This window comes from Sceloporus undulatus, chromosome 1 (assembly GCF_019175285.1).
Source record: "Sceloporus undulatus isolate JIND9_A2432 ecotype Alabama chromosome 1, SceUnd_v1.1, whole genome shotgun sequence".
Classification (NCBI taxonomy): Eukaryota; Metazoa; Chordata; class Lepidosauria; order Squamata; family Phrynosomatidae; genus Sceloporus; species Sceloporus undulatus.
The window spans coordinates 18,676,533-18,701,286 of record NC_056522.1 but is presented as its reverse complement, the minus strand read 5'-3'; the positions used below and the strand labels follow the sequence as shown (position 1 = coordinate 18,701,286).

At 40.1% G+C, this 24,754-nt stretch overlaps 1 protein-coding gene across 33 annotated transcripts in view; it reads right to left on the bottom strand.

Annotated features, from left to right (window-relative positions):
• Positions 1 to 24,754, bottom strand: part of NRXN1 (neurexin 1) — a 1,287,750-nt gene that overhangs the window by 180,735 nt on the left and 1,082,261 nt on the right. For all 33 annotated transcript variants that reach the window (XM_042451209.1, XM_042451219.1, XM_042451256.1 and 30 more), the window contains one exon: positions 16,367 to 16,538. In XM_042451209.1, the coding sequence (XP_042307143.1) occupies positions 16,367 to 16,538 (172 nt within the window). The remainder of the gene's footprint in view (positions 1 to 16,366; positions 16,539 to 24,754) is intronic.

Sequence of the window (24,754 nt, the reverse complement as noted above, 5' to 3'; positions counted from 1 at the left end):
CTTTTTCTGTCAGGAGCCAGGTATGTTTAGCCCGGAGAAGTGACGTTTAAGAGGTGATACTATAGCCCTGTTTAAATATTCCAAGGTGTATAATACTGAGGATGGAGCAAGCTTGTTTTCTGCAAATCCAGAAAACAGCAGAGCGATGGATTCAAACTACAGGAAAAGAGAATCCAGTTCAATGTTGAGAGTATTTTGATTGTGAGTTCCTGTATGGCAGGGGGTTGGACTGGGGCCATATTTTGGGCAAAATAAGTTGTTTTTCTTTTTCCCATATGCAATTTATTTTGCACAAAACCATGTATGTTTTTTTGTTGGTGGTGGTGGTGGTGGTGGTGGTTTTTTTTTTTTTTTAATGGCCTTGAAGAAAATCAAAACATCAAAACACCAGTGGTTTTCTATGGCCAAAATGGGAATCAAACCCTGCTGTTCAGAGTGCAACACCCAAACACTATGCAACACTGCCCCTTTTCCATTTATATTGGTTTAAAATGTAAAATGATTTAAAATATTAAATGTTTAAAATGATTTAAAACAATGCATATACACAGATTTGTGCAAAGCCAATTAGGTCCAAAAGGTAATATGATTATATTTTTACTTAGCTTGACTAATGTTCCAGGTTTGATTCTTTACATTCAGCAAATGGCCCAACTGAAGATGTCAGTATTAATTTAATGTGTATAGGTACTACCCTTTGTTTTTACGTCTAGATTTGGATGTATTCTGAATCTCAAACTGAATCAAGCTGATTTGAACACTTCCAAATAGATGTGATATTTCTCTGAAGTAGACCAAAATGAATTAATGCTTAGCAATTTCTATTCAGAGGGACACAAAAACAAAGACAGCTGGCTTCTAAAAAAATATGTTACCTCCTCGCATTGTTCATAGAAGGAAAACGTCAGGGTTGAAAGAGGTAGAAGGAAAATGAAAGAGTAAAGGATTGTAACTGACAGATCTCATCAGAGTGAATACTTTTTCAGGGTTCTCCAGTCACAGGACTTTTGGAGAAGATGTTGCTGTATTATAGGAGTTTATCACATGGGAGGCAAAGTGCCCAAATCCTGTGGATAAATGGGAATTAAATCTGGGAATATCCCGCAAAAGTGGGGTTGTTTTCAGACGACGGCTCCTGACATCGCCATTCTCCTGAATTTAACCTGTGAATAAAGTGGGCAAAATGTGCTGCTTTTTACTTTTGGGATTTTCCTGAAAATAAAAAGTGGCCAAAAGAGGCCAAATCCCACACTTTAAGTAACAGGTTAAATGTGGGATAATGGCAATGTTGGGGGACATCGTTTGAAAACGATCCCACTTTTGTGGGATATTCCTGGATTTACCTCCTGATTATCCATGGGATTTGGGCACTTCCATCCTGTGTGATAAATGCCATACTTCAGGACTGGGGCTGCATCCTCACTGTTGAAATAATCTAGTTTGAAACCAGTTTAACTGCCCTATCATTGTATGATGGCAGTTAAAGTGGTTTCAAACTGCATTATTTCAGCAGTGTGGATGCAGGCTGTTATCTTACAATCCTCTTTGGGACTTCTCTTTCCCAGGAGCGGGCATGCTAACATAATTTTTTTCCACTTTTCAACCCCTCCAGATTCTGTAAACCATTCTTTTTCTGGCAATAAATGATCTCTCCTAGGTCCTTTTCACACTGAACCATTATAGAACTATGATCCTGTGTCTAACCCACTTTTTAGGTCACCAGTTCAGGTCTTCCTGCAGTACTGACCCCTGACCATTCATACCCTCCAACTGTCCCAATTTTGCAGGGACAGTCCCGATTAATCCTCTGCCATCCCACTTTTTCAGCTGATTTTAAAGTACACCAGTTTATTCTCAGCTAAATTCAAATACTATGCTACCAACAAAATTCAAAGGGCAAAAATGATTTCCACCCCATTAGTTCAGCAGTGGGGAGAAGAGAGGAGAGAATAAAAAATAAAATAATAAAAACTTTATTTATATACTGTCTTTCCTGTAGATCAAAGCGGTTTACAGTACAACAGTTATGTGACACATGTCACAGTACAAGACAGTAAAAATTCCGTTAATTACAAATCACATTTTCATACAGATTGCATAAAAGCCTGAGCCATGTACAGACCATTAAAACCATCAGTTATGGGGGGGGGGACTTCCTCATCTAAACAGTGTCGGAAGGGAAAGCTGCTTGAAAGAGGTGGGTTTTTTATGCCCTCTTAAAGGCTTCTACTGTGGAACAGAGTCGGATCTTTTCTGGGAGTGCGTTCCAGAGGGTGGGGGCTGTCGCCGTATAGGCCCTCCGATGGGTAGCTGCTAGTTTTACCTTGGGGCAATCAAGTATAAGTTTCCCAGTTGTTCTGAGGGTGCGGGGCGGATTATGTAGGGAGAGGTGCTCCCTTACGTAACTCGGGCCCAAGCCATATACGGCTTTATAGGTGACGACCAACACTTTGTATTGTGCCCAGAAGTTGATAGGTAGCCAGTGGAGAGATTTTAATATAAGTGTTATATGGTCCGATCTTGGGGTACCTGTAATCAATCTGGCTGCAGCATTCTGAACTAGTTGTAGCTTCTGAACCTAGTACAAAGGTAGCCCCATGTAGAGCGCATTACAGAAATCCAAGCGAGAGGTTACCAGTGCATGTACTATAGTTTCTAGGTCCTTTCTGTCCAGACAGGGATGCAGTTGGCATATCAGCTGCAGCTGGTACCAAGCACTCCTGGCCATCGCATCTACGTGAGATGATAATTGTAGAGATGAGTCCAGGAGTACCCCCAAACTGTGAACTTTATCCTTTAGGAGAAGTGTAACCCCGTCCAGGATAGGGTGGCAAATATCTCTGTCTGGGCTTGGGGTACCTATCACAAGTACCTCTGTTTTCTCTGGATTCAACTTGAGTTTGTTTTCCCTCATCCAGAAGAAGGTGGGATCTTTTTCTTCCCAGTAGGATCAGGCAAAAGGAACTGATGGAGTATCTGCCAACATGTGTGTTCTTCCTCACTGATAACGTTTGCCATCCTGACCACACTCTGATGCTGCATGGCTACACATGTTCGTTTTCATCTGTGAAATATTACAGCATATGCACCGTTCTCAGAAATTATACTCATTCTCATTCATTCCATTTTTTTTTATGAGGGATCTCTCATTAAAAAACACCTTATAATGGGGAGAAAGTCAACGAGGTGACCTGTATCCCACCTGTGTTATAAATATTACACCTCCAGAAAGACTATTCTGTATGTTTCCTCTGCTCTCTCCATTTTAGAAATAACCCAGAAATATTTGAAATTCTGATAATGCCATTCTTCTGTACTTGTCTTTGCCCACCCTCATTATGAATCTTTTAAAAGGAGTCTGAATTTCCAAATGTTTTATAACAGATCCCAGCTCGCAGATGTTCATTTGACATTTTCTTACCACTTACAAACAAGAAGCATTATGTCATTTTACTAAAGGATGTAGAAACTGTCAACAGTAAAGTAATGGTGAGCACACTGCACATTTTATTTTTTAAAAAATGGTATTTAATTACAAAATCTGTTGCATCTGAGAAACAATAAGCCTTCACTTTTTATCAGTGCCTCCATGATGAAAAGGGAAAGATGTGAGATAAAGGAGGGGGAAGCCTACCTATACAGAAAGGGAAAGTCTGTCTACTGACTTATAGAAGCATAATTTAAGATTTACTGATAGGAGAAAAATTCTTTAAGTTGTCATTTACACAAAAAAGCCAACAACGACTTGAGAAACTTTATTAAAATCATGGATAAGTATATCTGTCATTTCTCAGTAAGAAAAGAAGATTGCAGTCAGAGAAATCTGAAGGATATAGTGATTTTATAAAGCTTTGAATGTGGACTGCATCAACACTGTAGAATTAATGCAGTTTGATGCTGCTTTAATTGCCATGGCTCAATGCTATGACATTCTGGGATTTGTAGTTTTGTTAGATATCAAGCCTTCTTGATCAAAGTTCTTGGTCAAAGGCTCTGGTGCCACAACAAACTACAAATCCCGGGATTCCATGAGATGAAACCATGACAGATAAAGTAGTGTCAAACTACATTCATTCTGCAATATGGCAGCCACCATGGTGGCTAACTTTGATATTTTTTCCCCCTTTCAAATAGAAGGTGAACTAGCAAGACATGGTGAGAAGCCTATTCACAATGTGAACAACATCTAGTTATTCATGTTAAGCTCAGTCAAAATGGTTTTCTACAACTCCAGTACAATATCTGGCTGTGCAGTTGAGCTGAAGGCTATTCCATCAAGTTTTTAAGGCCTCGTAAATGGGACTGAACTATTTGCATTGTTTGTTGTTGGTGGACATGGTGCTCCTGGCCAGACCCTGTCATGACTCCTGAAACTAGCAGTAACTTAAACACAGAATTAGAGGGTAAGGATCCAATGGTCCAGAGCACTAGTGGGGAACTGCAGATCCCCAAGCCCAAGCTCAAAATGCTAGATACCACCAAGCCTAAAAGGCTAGAGACTCCCAAACCTTGAGCTTGGGCCAATATTGGTGACTCCTAACCTAACTGTAGCGTTGGACCAGTATATCCATCCCCAAATCCTCACAATCCACAAAACTAGTGCAGCAAGCCTATGCTAAGACCTTGTAGTCCCCATTCCCATTTACAGATAAATCAGTGTGCAACCCAAATCGATGGATCGATTCGACAGCAGAGCATGGGTCCCACTACATGTACCCTGATTACATTTTTCGTCACTACATTTATGCCCTCTTAAAGGCTTCGATCACATTTCCCCCCTCCAAAATAATCCACTTGTTGTTCCCATTCACAAATGAACTGATTGAAAATGATTCAGTTCCAGCCGGCTGAAGGGGAAATTTGAATCAATTCCAATCCGCATGCGGTTCACACATGCACAGATTTGCTTTATTGAAAAAGAAGTGGAAAAAATCTGTGTCAAAAAGATGCAGGTTAAATAGGTCTAGTGCACGACCCCCATGAATACATGCATATAGACACTGTACCTGGCTGTGCATTGCACATCAATGTGCACAGTTACAGAACCCCATTGTAGGACTGGCCTCAGGTATTTTTACAGTTCCATGTTGGAGCAAATGACATACTTAGAAGGGATGTCATCTGAATGCTATACTACTCTGCCTTCATAAACCCAACTGTCACTTGGTTCAGTCTGGATTGGGTGCATGACCTTTGCCTGCAATATATACAGTGGCAATATGAGAATGAATGTTCTGTGAAAGAGCTTATTCTGCCCCTAACTACCTTATAGGTCAAGGTGGGCAACCGCAGTGTTTAGGGGCCAATTTACCATAGTGGGCTGAACAATTTCAAAGCTGAACAAAAAAATAAAACCATTTCCATTTCTTGACTGTTTATAGAGATTACAGTTCTTTTCCTTTCTTTTTAAATGGGAGTTGGTGGTGTTCCAGTAGGGAAGAGATTTCTTTGTGGTTACAATTGGTGCTCCATGTTCACAGTTTTTTTATCCATGCAATCAATAGCTTGAAATATTTAAAAAATAAGACACTCCAAAAAGCAGACCTTGATTTTTCCATTTTACAAAAGGGACACCATTTTAATATGAAGTTTATCACATGGGGGGAAATGTGGAGTTTAAACAGTGATTAACCTGTGAAAATCACACAACTGACATTAAACCATGATTAAAATGAGATAAACACAAGAGCCATTTTCCCAAGAATAACTAGGGAATAAACAGGCAATAAACAGCAAAAAGTCATTTACTGGAAAATCCCGTGAATGATTTGTTGCTGTTTCTTGCCTGGTTATTCATGGGATAATGGCACTTTAATCACTCGACACTGTGTGAAAACCATTAGCGCAATTGTGGGAATATCATGGTTTTTTCACAAATTAATAGTGCCTTGAACATAACGTTGTGTGAAAACCATTAGCACAATTGTGGGATTATCACGGGTTAATCACTGTTTATACTTCCAATTGTCTCCATGTGATAAACTCCTATGTCATTGTACTTAATAGGATTTGAGCATCCATAGATTTTGGTAGCCATAGGGGATCCTGGAACCGATCTCTTGTGCTTCTCCTATTTTTGGGTGATGGTGGGTGGGCTGGGGGATACTTGGGGGTCTGAGAGTGAAAGAAGCCCCTGGGGATCCATATACAGCAGCCACAGTGTCCCCACCCGATCATAAATCCTCCAGCACTGAATGTAAACATTTGTATGGGATGTGTAAGTACTGTATGTTTAGCTGAACAATCTTACAATGCTCCTGAAGAGCCCTGTGGTAAGAAGATTCTCAGCTGCAGCCACTCTGTTCAGCAGAAAAAAAGCCTCTTTTACAGAACTTCATGTTTAGTCACAAAGATATATGGTGTGGTACAGGAGGCATTCTTCTAAATGATGAAAAATCTACCTGGAACAAAAGGTTTCAAAACTGGTAAAGGGGTGGAGGCATCTTCCTTGCTTGCCTCAGCAGATAATTAATCAGGTATGGTACCACAGGAAGGGTGGATGATAAACATCTAATTTCTTCAGACTCAATGAAGAAGGGATCAGCTGTACGGTTCAAATGAAGAGACTTCTTAATTAATCTGCTGATCTTGCTTATTCTTAATTAAACTCAGAAGCAGGTAGGGGAGATAAGTTAAAACACAGATACCATGGTAACAAGTGAGTTTTCTGAACAGAGAGATACGAATTGAGCCAAAACGCACTATGGGCATCCCAATGAAAATTAATCATATTGCAGGAATGTATGGGTAGGCAAAATTTGGTCAAAGAGATTGCATCAGATAACAGCATGCTGGATAATCTCAGTCTGACTGGAAGCTGTGTCAAACAATTATATCTCTATAGAGGGCCAGTAGATATTGGTGGATTCTGTGTGAAACCTGGCTTCTGTTAAATAGAGGGAGGGGGAATGAGTGTAAAGGGAAGCGAGGGGAAGGAGCAGATACCCAGAAAGAGATTATGTTCCTAGTTGCTTGGACTAGCAAGACTCTTTTAGATTTTTTCTCTGTTCTTGTTGTTACTGTGTGCCTTCAAGTAATTTCCGACTTAAGGCAATCCGACTAAAGCAAACCTATCATGGGGTTTTCTTGGCAAGTTTCTTCAGAGGGAATTGTCTGAGGCTAAGGACACTATCACATGAGGGGGAAAGAGGGAAGTTAAAGGCATAATCCTGGCTAAATCATGCAACTGCAAGGAAGATTTTCACATGATGCCATGCACATTCAGGAGTTCTCCCATGAATAATCTGCAATGCTCTGGCAACAATCATTCACAAGGAACTCCCATGAATTCATTCACGATAGCAGGAATGAAGCGTGACTGCAATAGTGTCAAAGTTAATCATGCTTCATTACTGGTATGAGCAACTAGGGATACCCAGAATGCACTGCGGTGCTCACAATCCGTTCTCATTGCCAGGATCGGTTTTTGCACTGGATTTCAGTCTTTTCTCAAGCTATAGGACACAATTTAGTTAACACTAGATAAAAACTATGTGCTGAAGTAATACATTTTATTTTTCTGTCTTTATTCTGTGCAGCAGGAACAAGATTTGTGGAAATACGCAGCTGCGCCAAAATGGCACATGTGCGAAATGATCAATAGTGATATACTAACAATTCATTTATGGATGTGTGTGAAACATCACTGCACTATTAATTTTAATTGCATGATTGCCTGACTATGTGAAACCATCAAGCACCACAGAGTTTGTGATAGTCTACTAAGACAGTGTGACTTGGCCAAGGTCACCCAATGGCTTTCTATGGCCGAGCCAGGATTTGAACCTTGGTTTCCTAGTATCCTAGTCCAACGCTCAACCCATTGTATCATGCTGACCCTATTTCTGAGAGTGAAATAAAAGCTTTTAACATGCTCTAGTCTAGAGGTTAAAAGTACCGTATATTCCGGCATATAAGATGACCAGGCGTATAAGACGACCCCAAACTTTACAACTTAAAATAGAGTGTTTGGGATATACTCACTGTATAAGACCACCCCTCTCTTCCACGATAAGTCAGAAAGGAGCTGAAGGCAAACAATAACAGTAGCAGCAGCGGCAGAGGAGAAAGAGGGGGAGGAGAAAAAAGGAGAAGGAGAAAGAAGAAAAGGAGGAGAAAGAAGAAGAAGAATAGGAAAAAGAGGATTAAAAAGAGGAGGAAGAGGGAAAGAAGAAGAGGAAGAGGGGAAGAAGAGGAGGAGGTGGAGAAAGAATAAGAGTAAGAGGGGAAGAAAAAGTAGAGGAGGAGAAAAAGAAGAGGAGGAGGAGGAGAAAGAAGAAGAGGAAGAGGGGAAGAAAAAGAAGAAGGTGAAGAGGAGGAGAAAGAAGAAGGCCCCAGCTAGCTGGCTGCCTTTTCCCGAGTCAGGGGAGCTGCAAGCTCTCTTTAGGACTCAACCAGCTGGCTTGGCCTTCTGATAATGTCCCTAGAGTTTGAAGAGACCCCAAGGGCCATCCAGTCCAACCCCCTTCTTCTGCCATGCAGGAAATCACAATCAAAGCATCCCTGACAGATGGCCATCCAGCCTCTGCTTAAAGACCTCCAAAGAAGGAGACTCCAGTACACTCCGAGGAAGGAGTGTGTTCCACTTTTGAAATAACAGCATACACAACATTATTTCACCCGCCTCGACAATTCCTCCCGCCCTTCCTCTTGGTGCATCTGCAATGTAGAATTAATGCAGTTTGACGCCACTTTAAGAGCCGCTGCTCCATCCTATTGGAACCCTAGTATTTGTAGTTTTATAAGGTCTTTTGCCTTCTCTGCCCAAAGAATGGGGGGGGGGGGGGCGCTGCTGCTCCAAACTACAAATCCCAGTATGGATGGAGCTGTGGCAGTTCAAGTGGCTCCTATTGGAATCCTAGGATTTGTAGTTTTATAAATTATATAGGCGTTATAAAAGCTACAAATCCTATGCTTCTGTGTGGATGAAACATTCTACTTCTGCGGTGTAGATACAGCATGAGAGGCATCTGAGAAAGAAAGAGAAAGAAAGAAAGCCTCCAGCCAGACTCCTAAGGAGCAGCCTGGCTGGTTTCTCTGCGCACCAAGAGTTGTTTTTCTTTTTCTCTCCAGTTAGCCAAAGAAAAGAAACAAAGGTCCAAAACACATGGCAGCAATAGTCCAGTTTGAGAGGACTTTAACTGCCCTGGCCCAGTGCTAGGGAATCCTGGGAACTGGAGTTTATTGTGGCACCAGAGCTCTCTGACAGAGAGGGCTCAATCTCTCACAAAACTACATTTCCCAGAATTCCCTAGCAATGAGCCAGAGCAGTTAAAGCAGTCTCAGATTGGATTATTGCTGCAGTGTGTTTTTGCCTGGCAACAAAAAGTGGGTCCTTGCTTCCCAACTGACTCCGGAGCTCTTTCTTTCCCCCAACAAGGCTCCATCCTACGCAAAGGAAGGGAAGAGGAGAAGGAGAGGCAGAGGCAGAGGCAGAGCGTGGGAAACCCTCTGCTCCTTCTCTTGGGAAGGACTGAGCCACAGGAGGGAAGGTAGAAAGACCTCCTGCTGTCCCTCCCCAGAGAGGAATGCCACCGCCCGGGAAAAGGAGGACAGGATGGGAAGGGAGGGGAGGGAGCAAGGAAGGAAGGAAGAGAAGAAAAGGAAGAAAAAGGGAAGGAGGGAGGGAGAGAAGGAAGGAAGGGAAAAGAAAGGGAAGGAAGTGGTGGAGAAAGAGAGAGAAACCTGGGAAGGGAAGGAAGAAGGGAGGAAAGGAAAGGTAGGAAGGAAAGGAAAGGGCGAAGGAAGGAAAGAAGGAGATGAAAGAAGAAAGGGGAGGAAGGGAAGGGAAGGGACGCACCGTGGGGCTCCTTTGCCTTCAGGAGAAGGCTTGCCGCTGCAGGCTCTCTTTAGGACCCACCAGCAGGCTTGGCTTTTTTTTTTTTCCTGCACACAAGACGACCCCCCACTTTGGGGAAGATTTTCCTGGGCTAAAAAGTTGTCTTGTATGCAGGAAAATACGGTATATGTGCCTTCAAGGCACCTGTTGACTTATGGTGACCCCATGAATTACATTAGGTTTTCTTAGGCAAGGAATACCCAAAGGTGGTTTTGCCAGTTTCTTCCTCTGAAATACAGTCTATAACACCTGGTGTTTATTGGTGGTCTCCCATGCAATTATTAACCAGGAGTGACCATGCTCAATTTCCAAGATCAGACAGGATCTGGTGCCTATAGGATATTCAGATGCATTGGAATTGAAAAATCCCATTGGAGCTGAAAGAGCTCTCTATAAATAGAAAAGCTGCCTGATATCTTTCTCTGATTTTAAAAGGCATCAGTTTTAGAAAATAAGAAGGAATAGCATTAACTATGGACACTGAACCTCCAAGAATCCACAGGGCAGCTTTTGCCTTTTGTAAGCAGGCTTCAAAAAGATATTTTCACCCAAAGGGAGTAAGTAATAATTTTCCGCATCCAGCTAGGGATAATCCTAGAGACAGAGATTATCATACTATCATACTTCTTGTCCTGATGTAGCATCCTGGGTGTCCAACAGCTCTAGTCTCCTGACAGGAGCATAACTGCACTCTCTTCTGTGTGAGCAGCAAGATGGATTAGGAGTAAGGGGTGTTAACAGCTGGGGCTACATAGGGAATGGAAAAAATATGGATAGCAGTAGGCGATGAATGATAACAGGTAAGGAGCTAATGGACAAGGCAAAATGGGGTCAGAAGGTAGTGCAACATGATACAGGATCCTCCCATTTTCACTAGTGGTGACTGGTAGCAGAAAGTCAACTCCTGGGTTTTAGTCTAGTGAACATGAGCACTGCCCAGACTTTCTGAGGATCTGGTTATTTTTCATTTAATTCATTGTATACATCACTCAGGCTAAATGAAACAGCCAAGTGAAGAGCAATAGAGATTTGATATGCAATGTGTTACATCAGAGCCCTTACATGAATCTTACAGACACGGGAAAGCTCAGATGGCTTGGCTAACAGATCAGGGAAACCTTTCAAGGAATTAAATGTAGTGAGCATGTGACAGAAAATCCACAGTGATGGTTCCTGCTTCATATTCAGCCACCATCTTGAAGGAGAGAGAGAGAGGCAGGCTAGGTTCAACTGCCTTGCCTAGAAGAAGACTAGCCCTCCCTTCAGCCACCATCTTTAAGGGGAGAGAGGCAGGCTAGGTCCAACAGGCCTGCCTGGAAGAAGCAGAGTCCTTCCTCCGGTCCATCTGCCTTGGTCCAGGCCTCAGAGGGAGAGAAGAATGCTGGACCTGATCCCCTCCCCCCCCTCACCATTCCCTTCTCCTTTGGTGTCGTGTCTTTTAGATTGTAAGCCTGAGGGCAGGGAACTGTCTGGTTAAAAAATAATAAATGTAAGCCGCCCAGAGAGCCATTAGGGCTGAAGGGAGGGATATAAATACCTAAATAAATAAATAAATAAATATTAATTGGTAGGTTGTACCAGAGAACCAGAATGTTGTAGTGGTTTGGACTACAATCTGTAGGCCAAGATTCAATCCTTGTTTGATCACTGGAAACCCCCCTGGGCAAGGAACACACTCTCAGCCTTATAGGAAGGCAAAGGCAAACCCCGTCTGAAAAAAAAAACCTTAGCCTTGTCTTAGGGTCACTATCAGAAATGACTTGAAAGCACACAAGAACAAGGGAGTTCCATAAATCTACTGATTCCATGCCCTGCCTGCCTTCTACAACATTGTGGTGAAACTTCCACTGTTAAACCAAATTATCAGATGAACATACATGGGATGCATCAGGATACTACACCAGATTCCCAAAGAAGGCTAGCTCCATATAGTTTAAGAGTTTATGTACTAACATCAAGGCCTTGTGTCTGGCTTGGTAGTATATTAACCACCAATGCAGATTTTTAGTACCACTATTATTTGTGCTGTAAACAGCCTATTCCAATATCAACCATATCTTGTAGACCAGTGGTAAAGGTAGCTCCCCATAGGAATAATCTGTTCTCAAGGTTACCAATGTCTGGATCACTGTGGCCAAGTTATCCCAATCCAAGTACAGCCACAGATATTTGGTAATCCAAGACTCACCACTGAGATGACCTGGCTCTCAAATGACACTGTTGGGATCCAGAATCAGCTCCAAACTGGATACCTACTCCTGTTGAAAGCTGCCATCCACAAGATTTAAAGATTTGGGGGACACACTGACTCCCTCTGCTATTTAAGTAGGAAGGCAAATGCATACATACAAAAACACACACTGCAAAGAAGCAATTGCTAATATAGGGTCATACACTGAACTGGATTGGGGGAACTTCAGCCTTCTAGGTGGTTTGGAAGCTACAGTCAATACAGCCAGTCAGTAATCAGGGATTGTAGGAGTCACTGTACAAAACATCTAGAAAATCAAAAGTTTCTCCATCCCTGAGAGCAAGAATATGCATTTTGAGAGACAGGAGATGAGAAATCTTCTCATCTTCAAGCAAGGACAAAATAGTTTTGTTTTTTTTTTCAAAAGCATGTATGAAAACGGGGGGAAATGATTATTGGGCGGACATGTAAGAACCAGCTGCTTTTGCAGTTCTGCCACAAAAAAGCATCATGATGATGCTGATAAAAATTCAAAGAAAATTAAAACCAAGAAGGATTGGTTTGAATCCAACAATAATACACACTGGAGGATTCTGAGTTATGGCTGAAACCACAGCTTTAATTAAGCCCAATTGTTAGTTGTAGTGGGAATTTTTAAACATCAACAGAAAGGCTACAAGCACCATGTTAATATTTTATGAAGAGTTTCCAGATATTCTCTTCTTCACTCCATTTTCTTTTTTGCACAAGAATTGAAACATCACAGCATCTGCAGCCATCACCATTGGTTCTGCAACTGTTTCAGGGGAATAAACTAGGGAAGTAAATCTTTGTTTATTTCACTCTTACATGCAGGAACACAAGCATAGCTGATGGGAAGAGTTATTCACCAATGGAACAGACTGTCTCAGAAGGTGGTAGACTCTTTTTCTTTGGAAGTCTTTAAATACAGGATGGATGGCCATCTCTTAGGAGTGCTTTATTTGAGCATGCATGCATGGTAGGCTAAGGGACTAGGTGGCTGTTATGGTTCCTTCTAGCTCTATGATTCTGTGAATTAATGAAATACCAAAGTTTTCCTCCTAAGCAAGCAAGATTTTTAAATCCTTTGTGCCCCTTTAGATGATTCTTTTCAAAATCTGGGGCTTTTCCCCACACATTTCATGAAGTCTTTTTGGCTAAAAATACTTTCCTTTTTTTTTTTTTTTTTTTTTTGCTGGTCCTCCCAAAAAAACAACATCAGCAATAGATTTTTGTGGGTTTTTCAGGCTATGTGGCCTTGTTCTAGAAGAGTTTCTTCCTGATGTTTTGCCAGCATCTCTGAAGATGCTAGCCACAGATGCTGGCAAAATGCCAGGAAGAAACTCTTCTAGAACATGGCCACATAGCCCAAAAAACCCACAAAAATCTATGGATGCTGGCCATGAAAGCCTTCGACAACAACAGCAATGACTGTGGTTGACAGTACTTTTTAAACTCATGAGAAGATGAGGAGATCTGTGAACATTCTCTACGTTGCCAGAAAGGATGACTCCACCACAAAGGTTTCTATTATTCAAACTATCTTTTGGGAAGAGCATCTCTTAGCCTAAGAGTGCTTCAGCGCAGAGACTTTAAGTCACAAATGATCTCAACCAATTCCTTGAAGACAATGGAACCTTTACATAGCCTGCATCCCAATGGGACCTTTACATAGCCTCCATCCCCATTTTTATATTCAAAACATCAGAGAATCACAAGCTGTGTACTAGGATATAAGGAATACTCACACATTTTCTTATTATTGAGAAAAGTCAACTGGACCTTCTCGTTGGGGAATAATGGTCAACTACTGCAAGGTATTTTGTTTTGTTTTGCATTTTGGAACAATTCATTAGTTTGCATATTTCTCTGTGTGTACAGAAACACAGAATGGTTGTAGAAGATATACTGTTTTGTGTGTGTGTGTTCAAAAAGTGTGTAAGATTCTACACTGAGGAAACGGAGCGTAACTTTATGCTCATGGAGTTATGTGGCAGTTGTGCAAGGCTGTTGCATGTGCAACCAAATGTGTGTATACATGCACAATGGAAAATCATGTATAGTGTGCAACAGAGCACAATGGACATCAATGCACAATGGCACTGCATGTGGAATTCTACTTCCATGCTTGAAATATTAAATCCTCACTTGACCAGTACCTCTGTGGTGATATGGCTATGCTGGAAAAGGCAAACTGAGAATCATTGTCAGCTATATTCTGATAGCAAGCAGATGAGATTGTCAGCATTCCCTGGTTGTCCTGGGGAGGTTCCACAGGACGATATCATCATTGTGCACCTCCTATCAGAACACAGCCTGTAGCGTTCCTCAGCCTTTCCTCAATCTTACCTTGTCCCTGGACTCTACACAGCCATGTTGGGAAGGAGACAGGAATTGTCCTCAAAAACTGCACACAATTTCAAAGATATTCCTACATTAGGGAGAACACTAATTACATTATTCCTTCTCTCCTGTGACAAGAAATAATTGAAATAAGTGCATCCTTAATTTGAATAAATGGTTTGGGTCTTATCATCTGGAGCATCAGAAAAGAAGCTTGTTCCATGTTCTTCGCAATGGCTATCCTATAAACTCTCAACCTTCTCTAAGCTAAACATATTCAATACCCTACACTATGCTTAAAGGGCTCACAGTTCCTCCTGGGCCTCCTGAGAGCTATAACCAATTATCAGCCCCAACAAAAATAGAACTATTCAATCAATGTATTGCTTCACCATGTTCCTATTGATAAATCACGCATTTCATATGTGTCTCAGCATGCGTATTTCAGTGTTAGTGGAGGGTAATATTTCTAGAAGATAATGTTTGGAAACAAGTGTTGGTAATCCCATACATTGGTTCAATTATTGATAAGTTTTTGATATACATTTTGGTTAAAAAGCAAACTAAAGCAAAGAGTATCTACTTCCTTCTTTTATATAGCTGCCCAATGTAACTGTCACAAATTTCCTGGATGCTTTGCAAAACAAAGACATTCAAATATATAAAAAAAAAGAGCAACTGTTTAAGACAGAATTAAAATACAGATTTCAAGATGAGAGGCCTAAATACAGTAATAAAATATATGCTATTTAATAGGCCTGGGTGAATAAAAAGCTCTTCATCTTAAACCAATGCAGCACAAAGATAGAAGCAGTTGAACCTGTCTGGGAAAACTGCTATAACCAGGGTGTTACTACTCAAAAGGCTGCAGTTACATAAACGACAGTGTTTCTGATTTTTTACTACAGGTTCAATGTTATTGCCACAATAGTATGTGTGTATTTTGTTTATTTAACAAAATAAGTAGAAGGAAAGAAAGGGGAGGAAGGAAAACGTATTATCAGCAAATAACAAGTGGAAATAAAAGCAATAAATTACTATTAACAATAGGAACACTGTGGTACTCTTGTGCTTCACATACCCGTGGAGGTATTAACCCTAGAAAACGCTTGGTGTATTATAGAATGTGATTACACACAAGACGTTTTAGACTTTGGCATAATGCAGACCTCTGAGAATAATGCAAAGCCATTTTCACAATATTTGATGGCCTACATTGACCACAGTATGCTTCTACAAAATAACAAAGTTATTTGCCATAGCTAGGCCAACTGACTATACATGGTGTAAATCTATGGTTTGCTGAAATTAAAGGACCATTGATCAAATGTCAACATAAATTTTATTTGTTCGAGGACAATTGGTAAGTTGATCTGTTTTTGATGAGAAAACTTGTAAGTGAGTAGTAGACCACAGCAATTGTGTTTTAATTGGATGCTTTACAATCAATCCCATTTTATTTCCAGGAGTGTTTCTTGACTTCTTTGTCTGTTTTAATACATTTTCCCAATCTGAGTAAACTACAGAAAATTGGTTATAAAACAAGCATAGACACTGTTTTCTGTAGTAAAACTGTTTCAAATATCCAGTTCTATATTATTTTATTTGTACTTTGATGTAGTGCTACTTTTGTCAAAGCCTTTTTTTTTCTGTCTCTAACAACAACAGTAAACTTTACATGTTTCCCCATTTATTTATTTAAAAAGCATGTTTTTGGAGCTTTGACTTCTACATGCCTTCAGTTTCATTCATTGGCAAACTTAATAAAATATAGCTTCTGCTTTTTTACTTCACATAGCTATTGTTATCGCAGCTTACAGAACATTTGAGGGGTTTTTTAATGACAGAAAAATACACTTAAGGTGTTTTGAAGAAGCTGAGATCCTGAGTACCTGCACAAACAAAACTATCACATCCTTGTTCATTTCTTCCCCCACCCCCATCACTCCCACAGCTTGCATTGACATCCTTACCTGCTGGATAGCGTTCTATAACTGGCCAGTTGTCCACCTGTAAGGTGGCATTACCACCACTTCTTGTAAAACGTACTACGTGGTATTTCCCATCATTAATGATTGCGTTGACCTCTTCAATAGCAATATCATCTGTCCCAACATTAAATTTAACTCCAATTTTTCCTTGGTGCTAGAAAGAAAAAGAAAAACAATTAATTCAGAGCTCTTCCAAAACTTCTCCAGGAACAGTGTGAAGTCTTATGCAAAGCGAGATTAATTAAAAATGACACCCTCAGATTTGGTCAATTGAAATTATGAAGTAATGTACAAATTTAAAGACTCATAAACAAACAAAATTCTCAACTATTCAACTCTGGTCAATTTCATTAAGTATGACTACTCCGGTTATGGAAAGATGCATGTTGCACATGCTTCCTATGAATCACTAAAAGATGATCGCAATTAGGGGGGAAAAGTGGCAATGCTAATTTAAACCTGGTTGGATACACAAGTATTCAAACCCAGAATTTAAATAGCTAAACATGATAAGCCTTGAGTCTGGATGAGTGTATCTGTTAGATTTGCTTTCTCTGAAATTCAGTTTCCAAGTTGAATCTCAACGCCTTCCATTTGGCGATATCAGGAAATATGAGAATTTCTGAAAGTTCTCACCAAAAAAGGAAAGAAAAAAGAACCAATCCTGTATCCAATCTCAAATGGCAGGAAAAGGAACAGATATGGCACCCTATCCCTGTATGTGGCAGCAACCATCCTCTTTCAAAGTTTTGAGTAATTCCCACACAGCCTCATTCAGTCCACCTGCAATTTACAGCTGATTTCCAAAAAACACTTTGGAATTTTATTCATGGCATCAAATCATTTATCTTCATTTGGCCTGTTGGATTACCAAGTGTATAGATCTGTTCTTAACTGCCAACTGATGCTAGATTAGGTTTTATCCCACTGTGAATTTATCATAAGATACTTGCAAGAACCAACTAAAGCCTGGGTTGCTACTGGCAAGCACTGGTTGTGAGCTGGACAAGGAATCCCAGCCATCTCTGATTAGAGATTGGAGATAACAGTGGAAATCTCCTCGCAAGCTGAGGGGAAACACCACTTCTGTATCCACTTTTATCTTCAATCTCTGATCAAAGATAGCAGGAATTTCTTGACCACTGGTGGGGCAGATTTGGTCTACAGGCCAGAGACTCTCTATTTTTAAGCATTTTCTTTTGTACAAGGCAGGATACCCAGTTTTCATCCCTCCCTCCCACACCTTCCTACACCTTCTGAAAATATTGCTTTTGCAGACTGGAATTTCTCTGGAACAGGAGAAGATATGTTACAGAGAGTAACAGGGGGGTTGGTGAAAAAACTGACATTTTCTCTTGCAAGAAAAGAAACAGCACAAAGCTACCACTTAATACTCCCTCTCCTGCATAAATTGCGGAATAAAGAAAACAAGTTATTCCTGATGCAAAGGAAATTCTGAAAAGATAAATTCTGTTCAGTTTTTCCACATACAAAAGGCAACCCAATTTTCACTTTTCATGTTTAATTTTAAACTCAAAAGTAGCCTGCATAACTCCTTCTTTACTTTAGCCAACAGCTTTAGAAACATCCATGTGCTTCAGCCATACATCGGCTCATTCATAATCATGTTGCCCTAGGAAACTATGTATTCTACTCACCAGAAGTAACTATCAAAGTAATTGATAGAGCACCTCTTCCTATATATACCTGAAGAAAACACAATTCTGATGGAAGGGCCCTGCTCAACGTGCCATTATGGGTGTAATACAACACATGGGGACATGAGAGGACCTTCTCTGATGTGGCACCCTGTTTATGGAATGCCCTCCCTTTGAAGGCTTGGTTGGTTACCCATAATTGCTCTTGTACCACAGCTATCACAGCTTTTAGGGCATAGTCTTGTTTAAACTTTGTGATCTGTTTATTATACTTTTATTTTATTTAAATCATTTTATCATATTTAATTGAAAATGTTTTTTTTTAATTTTATGCCACCCTGAGATCTCATTATACAACCATTTAAATAAACGAAGAAACAGTAACAACAGGATGAAAGAAATGAGCGATCCAAAATCCTTTGACCTTATCAGAGGATATTCATTTTCTTTCAAGCTTGACAATACTGGGAAATTTGAGGCAGAACTTTCTCTTAATCTTAGCATCTTACTTACGATATGTGATATAACAATGTTGTGGGTTTTATAAATCTGTAACACATCTGTAATTCATCAAAAGGCAAAATGTATCCTAACATTGTGAAATCCAATGATACATATCCTCCAAGCATCCTGATCTCCCACATTTTGAGCTGCTCTAAAAATGTCCCAATTTCTCTCCCCTTCTCCCACTTCCTCCTTTTGTCTCCAGCTTAGTTCAAATACTACAAACTGAGTTCAAAGATATTTAATTAACATAGCAGGGAGTAAAGGACAGGAGGAGGAATACACTCAGGCAAAATCAACATGCTGCAGCCTCTCCTAGCTTGTGCTTTCTTCCCCGTTAATAAATTTTGCCATCTTGACCAAGTCTGATGTTGCTTGGCCACACATGTTCGGTTTTTTATTCATGAAATTGTGGAGGGTATGAGATAAATGGTTCATGGGTTCAATCCAGAAACACAGTGGGGAGAACAAGGGGTGTGTGTTGCTCTCCTCCCATCTCTCCTGGTGCTCCTATCCTGCTTCTGACACCACCCAAGGAAATTGTGCATTTCACATGATCAATATCCAAAAGCCAAAATCAAAACCAGAAATTCATAACCTGTGTCATGGCCTACTCATATGTGATACCTCTGCACGGACCATAGGCTACACATGCCAAGTGAGAAACAAAGAAACAGAAGCTATGCTGTACACCCGGGTGGGCAACTGCAGACTATATGAGCTCCAAATTTCTGTCTCTGGGATCTTCTGAGGAACTACACAGATGGTCAGAAATGTTAACACCAAAACAAACCAACAAAACTAAACTTGATGTGGTGTGAAGACCACTTATGGTTTTGAAACTGCCGTTGTTGTTTATTAAAAAGGACAGGAGCTGCAAAGTGTTCAAAAGGTGAATTATATAATCTGGAAACATCCAGGTGAGGCAATTCATTTTTTTTAGGTGGGAGGGGGACACAAAGAATACTCTTAAAGAGTCAAGAGGGTCAAAGGCTGCAACATTAACCTATGGAGGGTACACTTTGCTCTATATCATGTATATGGGAAAGATCCCAAGAGAGAGATTATTTCACAAGAGCTATTTACCAAATGGGTGAGCTAAAGATAAAGAGGAGTAGGTAGTAAACTGAAAAGGAAGAACAAATTTGTTTCAGCTCTAATTACAAAAAAACAACACGAAGACAAAACTATAGTGGTCTTTCTGGCAACAGCTGATATATCTTTCCATGGCAATGTCCCTTCTTCAAGGCAAGTATCCACTCCAAATGCTATTATCTATTTTAATTATTATTGAAAAAGCATCTGTAACTGGGCATTTATACCTTAATGAAGTACTTTGCCAGGTTCATTTAAAAATACTGACTAAAAGAATTATTGATTTTTGTTTCCACACAAGATAGGTGAAATGCTTCATTTCAGAATAATGATTCTTATAAAACTAAAATGAATAAGAAGCAACATTGCAGAATGTTGTACAGTGAGGGGCGGGAAGGGGAAAAATAGTTACTGCTGCATCCTAATTCTATAAATGTGTCATAGCTTTGGAAATGTCCCCAGGTTCAGAAACAGATGGAAAAACCTTCATTTTAAAATCCAATAATATTTCTTTATTCCTCAACCTCTTGATCTTTTTTTTTCCCATAGCAAAACCTTCTCTCATCTCCAGTTTGCAGAGTTACATGGAATTGCCTTCTCAAAGAAGCATTGACAGTCACTTCCGAATGGCTGGCACGGCACTGAAATCAGTCTTGAGAAAAATGGACAGAGCAGGCTTGCAAAATGTACAGCCCAAGGAGAAGAAAGAGACCCTCCCAGCTCCAATCTCATATGGAGAAGCATTAGTGGATCACATACCATGCAGGGTTAGCTATCTGACTTGAAAAGACAAAATAGTGGGGGAAGAATCCCAAGTACCACCACACATAGGACACTTGGAATCTGTTTATCCTGCAGACTACACACTATTTTTGGTTTCTGCACATTGTCCCTCTTTAGGATGGAATGAAAAATCATACAGTAGGCCCTTGTTAAACACTGGGGTTTGGTTCCAGCACCCGTGGATACCAAAGTCTGTGAATACTCAAGTCCCATTAAATACAATGGCACAGTAAGATGGTGTCCCTTATATAAAATGGCAAAATCAAGCTTTGCTATTTTGAATGTATACTTTTTGGGAGTATTTTCAAGCCATGGATTCTTGAATTTGTGAATAATGAATCTATGGATACAGAGGGCTGACTATAAAAACTACACTGTATTCTCTGGAAATGCTGATCATGACCTATAAAGCTCTATATGGATTGGGTCCAGACTATCTGAAAAAACATACAGTATATCTTCCCAAGAACCTGTAAGAGCTTTAAGGTCTTCAAGGGAAGGCTTTGTCTTGGTTATACTACCATCACAGGCATGCTTGGTGAAGACATGATAGACAGCCTTACCGAAGGCTGCTCCCATCCTCTGGAACACCTTTCCACAGGAGGCTAGGGTGACCTTCCCCTGCTTCTTTTCATCAGCAGGAAATGACATTTTTGTTCAAGCAGGCTTGTAATATGTAATTACTCTCAAGAAGGCTTCTTATTGGGGGGTGTGCTGTATTAATTTCAACTTTTGCATTTTTAATGTAATTTTATACTGTTTAAATGAAATGAATTTAATTGGTTTTTTTTAATCTATTAAGTTTTTAACCAGTTTTATCTGTGAGCCACCTTGGGACCCACTCCGGAGGCATATAAACAAAATATAATAAATACTTAAATTCACAATGATTAGTGACATTACTAGGCCCTATCCCTAAGTCTTAGATTTTGGCCCATAAACTTCGGGCCAGGGATGTTCCTCACCTGGCAACCCTAGATGAGATGGAGAGGGTAAACAACTATAACCATTTTAGCAGTATTTCTCAAGAATGCCCTACCAACTGATTTTTATGTGTAATTGATAGTCAGTTGTATTTATTTATTTTGTAGATATTTATATCCTTCCCTATATCTGAACATTTCAGGATGTCATACAATAAAATCAACTTGACCATGTTTTTTCAATCATGGTTGAAACAACATTAAAAATTGATCAAGATCCATTTTGCCTCATCCTCTTTCACATAAACACAATTTTGCAATTTGTGAGCAAGTGGAAACAATTTCTGAAATCAATGACATTTCTTGGAAGGTTTCCTCATTTTTACCTTGATGTCAGTTGCATGGTTGATAAGATACTTTAGGAAAACCACCTGCACATTTCTCCTCTAAAAATTGAGATCTAAATTGAGAATATTCTAGCTCTTTCACTTGGCTGAATTAATCAACATGTGAACTGCTTGGAATACACATACTATGTCCCCTTGGTATCCACTGGGGTTTTGTTCCAGGAACCCCCATGGATTCCAAAATCTGTCTTTCACACAGTAAGTCTCAAAGTTTCAATCACCCACTTACTCTCCTATTCATATTCAACCCACAATGTGAAATAAACACTCCAACCCATAATTGCTCTTGTACCACAGCTATCACCCCATTTGCTGGATTATTAACTACACAAGAACATTTGCAAAAACAAAACAAAACAAAACAAAACAAACCACCAAAAAACCCTTGTGACTACAAAATGCATGTACTTTATTCAAAGTTTCTTCCTCTGAAATCAACTGCTTTTGTGTTGTTGTTGTTTTTTAAATGAAATAAAAATAAAAGCTATCCAATTTGGATGATGATCTATAATCATACTATCCACCCATAGCTGCACCTCTCCTACAGGCTTCTACTGAGTTCCTATGTAGCTTATTATAAATGCAGGAAAAGAAGCAGAATACATTTAAGAAAGAAAACATTTTTTAAAAAAAGTAGGTGCACTGAAATGATAGAAATGTGGTGTGGGTAAGTGCCTATGTTTTTCACAACCACCACTGCAAAAGTACATAGCAATAAAAAGGTCAGCCTCAAACACCGGCAGTAGAATAAAAGGGGACATAAATCCAAGACTGCAGAAAGCATGAGAAATTTATTGTTAGAAAGGAGAGGTAAAGTTCCCCACGTTGTTCTTCAGTTCTTCAAATAATATTGTAATTATCCCACAAGAGAAGTGTATAAAACGTTGTGGAGGGACTCCTTGACCAAGAGAATTGCCAGCATAAGTGGACTGAAACTTCATTTCTCTTTTCTAACCATCAGTAGACAAGGAGATTTTACAAGGGGGTCTGGAGAAATAGCCTGAAAAAAAGGGGGGAGTAGCTATTGGTTCATTTCCAGGCACAACTGAAAGTGCTGGTCATAACCTAATAATAATAATTGTATTTCCTTCCCACCTCTCAAGGCTTGTGGTGGGTTACATTATGTTAAAATGCAAAACACAATTTAAAAAAACAAACATAAAACGAACAGTTAAATACCATTAGAATACACTCTTATGATTTCGTTCTTTAAAATATAACAATTAAAAAGTCATGATTTAAAACTGACTGGGTATGCCTGCTGGAAGAGATGTGTCTTTAATTGTTTTTGTAAATGCCATAAGCATTTTCAGCTGTCATATCTCTTGCAGCAGGCCATTCTACAGTCTGAGGGCAATACATGAGAAAGTCATCTGGGAAACTAGTCCTGGCTGGTTGGAACCCTATATGGCTTAGGTCCGTATCCTAAGACCGTATCTCCTCATATTAACCTGCTAGAGTTCCAAGATCTTCAGGAGAAAGCTTTCTCTCAGCCCCACATCCATCACATTTGTGAGAACATGTGACACAACATTCTCGGAGGCTGCTCCCACCCTCTGGAACTCCCTTCCATGGGAGCCCAGCCTGTCCCCCTCCCTGCTTTTTTTCCAACAGCAGGCAAAGACCTTTTGGTTTAATCAGGTTTTAATGGTTAAGCAGGAAAGTGTTTATTTACCATGGGTCCTTGGTGTCCACTGGGGTTTGCTTTCAGGACCCATCGTGGATACCAACCTTCATGGCTGCTCAAGTCCCATTATATAAAATGGCTGGAACTTTGACCACCCAACCTATATCCATGTACAGAATGGAGGGAATCCATTCCCATGGTTACCATGAGAAAGTATGGTGAACAGCAAGCACTGTATTTCTGGCAGAAATATAACCACAAAGGTCCTCTCTCTAAACATCTGTAGGTCCTCAAATGTGTATCTAGTCAACGTTCAGCAGAAGTCAAGCATAGGGAATCTGTGGTTACTAGTCCTAAGGATATGTGGCATCATACTCATATAAACACATATTTCTATGACAAAAATCACAGCAATTCTAATTGTGGTACAATTCCAAAAATATAGTCATGTTAGTCTGGCTCAGTATACAAAGTGATATTGTAGAACCTTTGAGAAAAAAGTTTGTAGAGTAAGTTTTCATGAGCAGACAGGCAAGGAAAGCATGGACTGAGCACATGCTTTCCGGGCCCTGCTGCTCACCAAGTCCTCGGGTTGGTAGGAGGATTGACAGGTGTTCACACATCCATTCCCATGCCAACCCCGGATCTCGGATTGGTGTAGCACTCCTTACCTTGCTGGCCATCCATCTGACTGAGAAGCCAATGTGATGTGGAAACAGGGCACCTGGCTGCACCCATGTGGCCAGGTGTCTGTTTCCACATCAGACATGATGACTGGGAGGCTTCTTAGAAACTCTGTGGAAAACTAAAACTTAAACAACATCATATCACCAACACATGTGAGATTTTATGTGTTCATAATATGGTGCTGTTTTTGTTCTAATAATAATTTTAAAAAAAATAAAAGAAAGAAACTTTGTGGAAAACTAGGGGTATTTTATCAGGCTCTTTACCTTGTGGTCAGATCAGATCCAACAAATTCATGTATGTGCAAGCAGGATCAGGCCCAATCCTGTCCCAGAGGTTTTACCCTGTGTCATTTAAACTAGACAGCATGGAGCAGGGGGTGGGGTGGGGGAGCTGGGCCTTTTAGCCCAGGCAGACAACTTCTGAATCGACTTCATCAGATCCGATGGCATCTGATCAAGTACTTACAAAAGCTTATGCTATGAACTTCTTTCTCCCATTTAGTCTCAAAGGTGCTGCAATATTCTTTTACACATACTTCTAATTGTGTGCTTCATGCCAAAAGTCTAAGATTTGGAGAAGCTTGACATTTACATCTGAATGCTGAAACTCCCAGCTGAATTCAGTGAATATACTGGAGCTTTTTTGCATCTATAAATACTACTTCTTCTAACACTCAAATATTG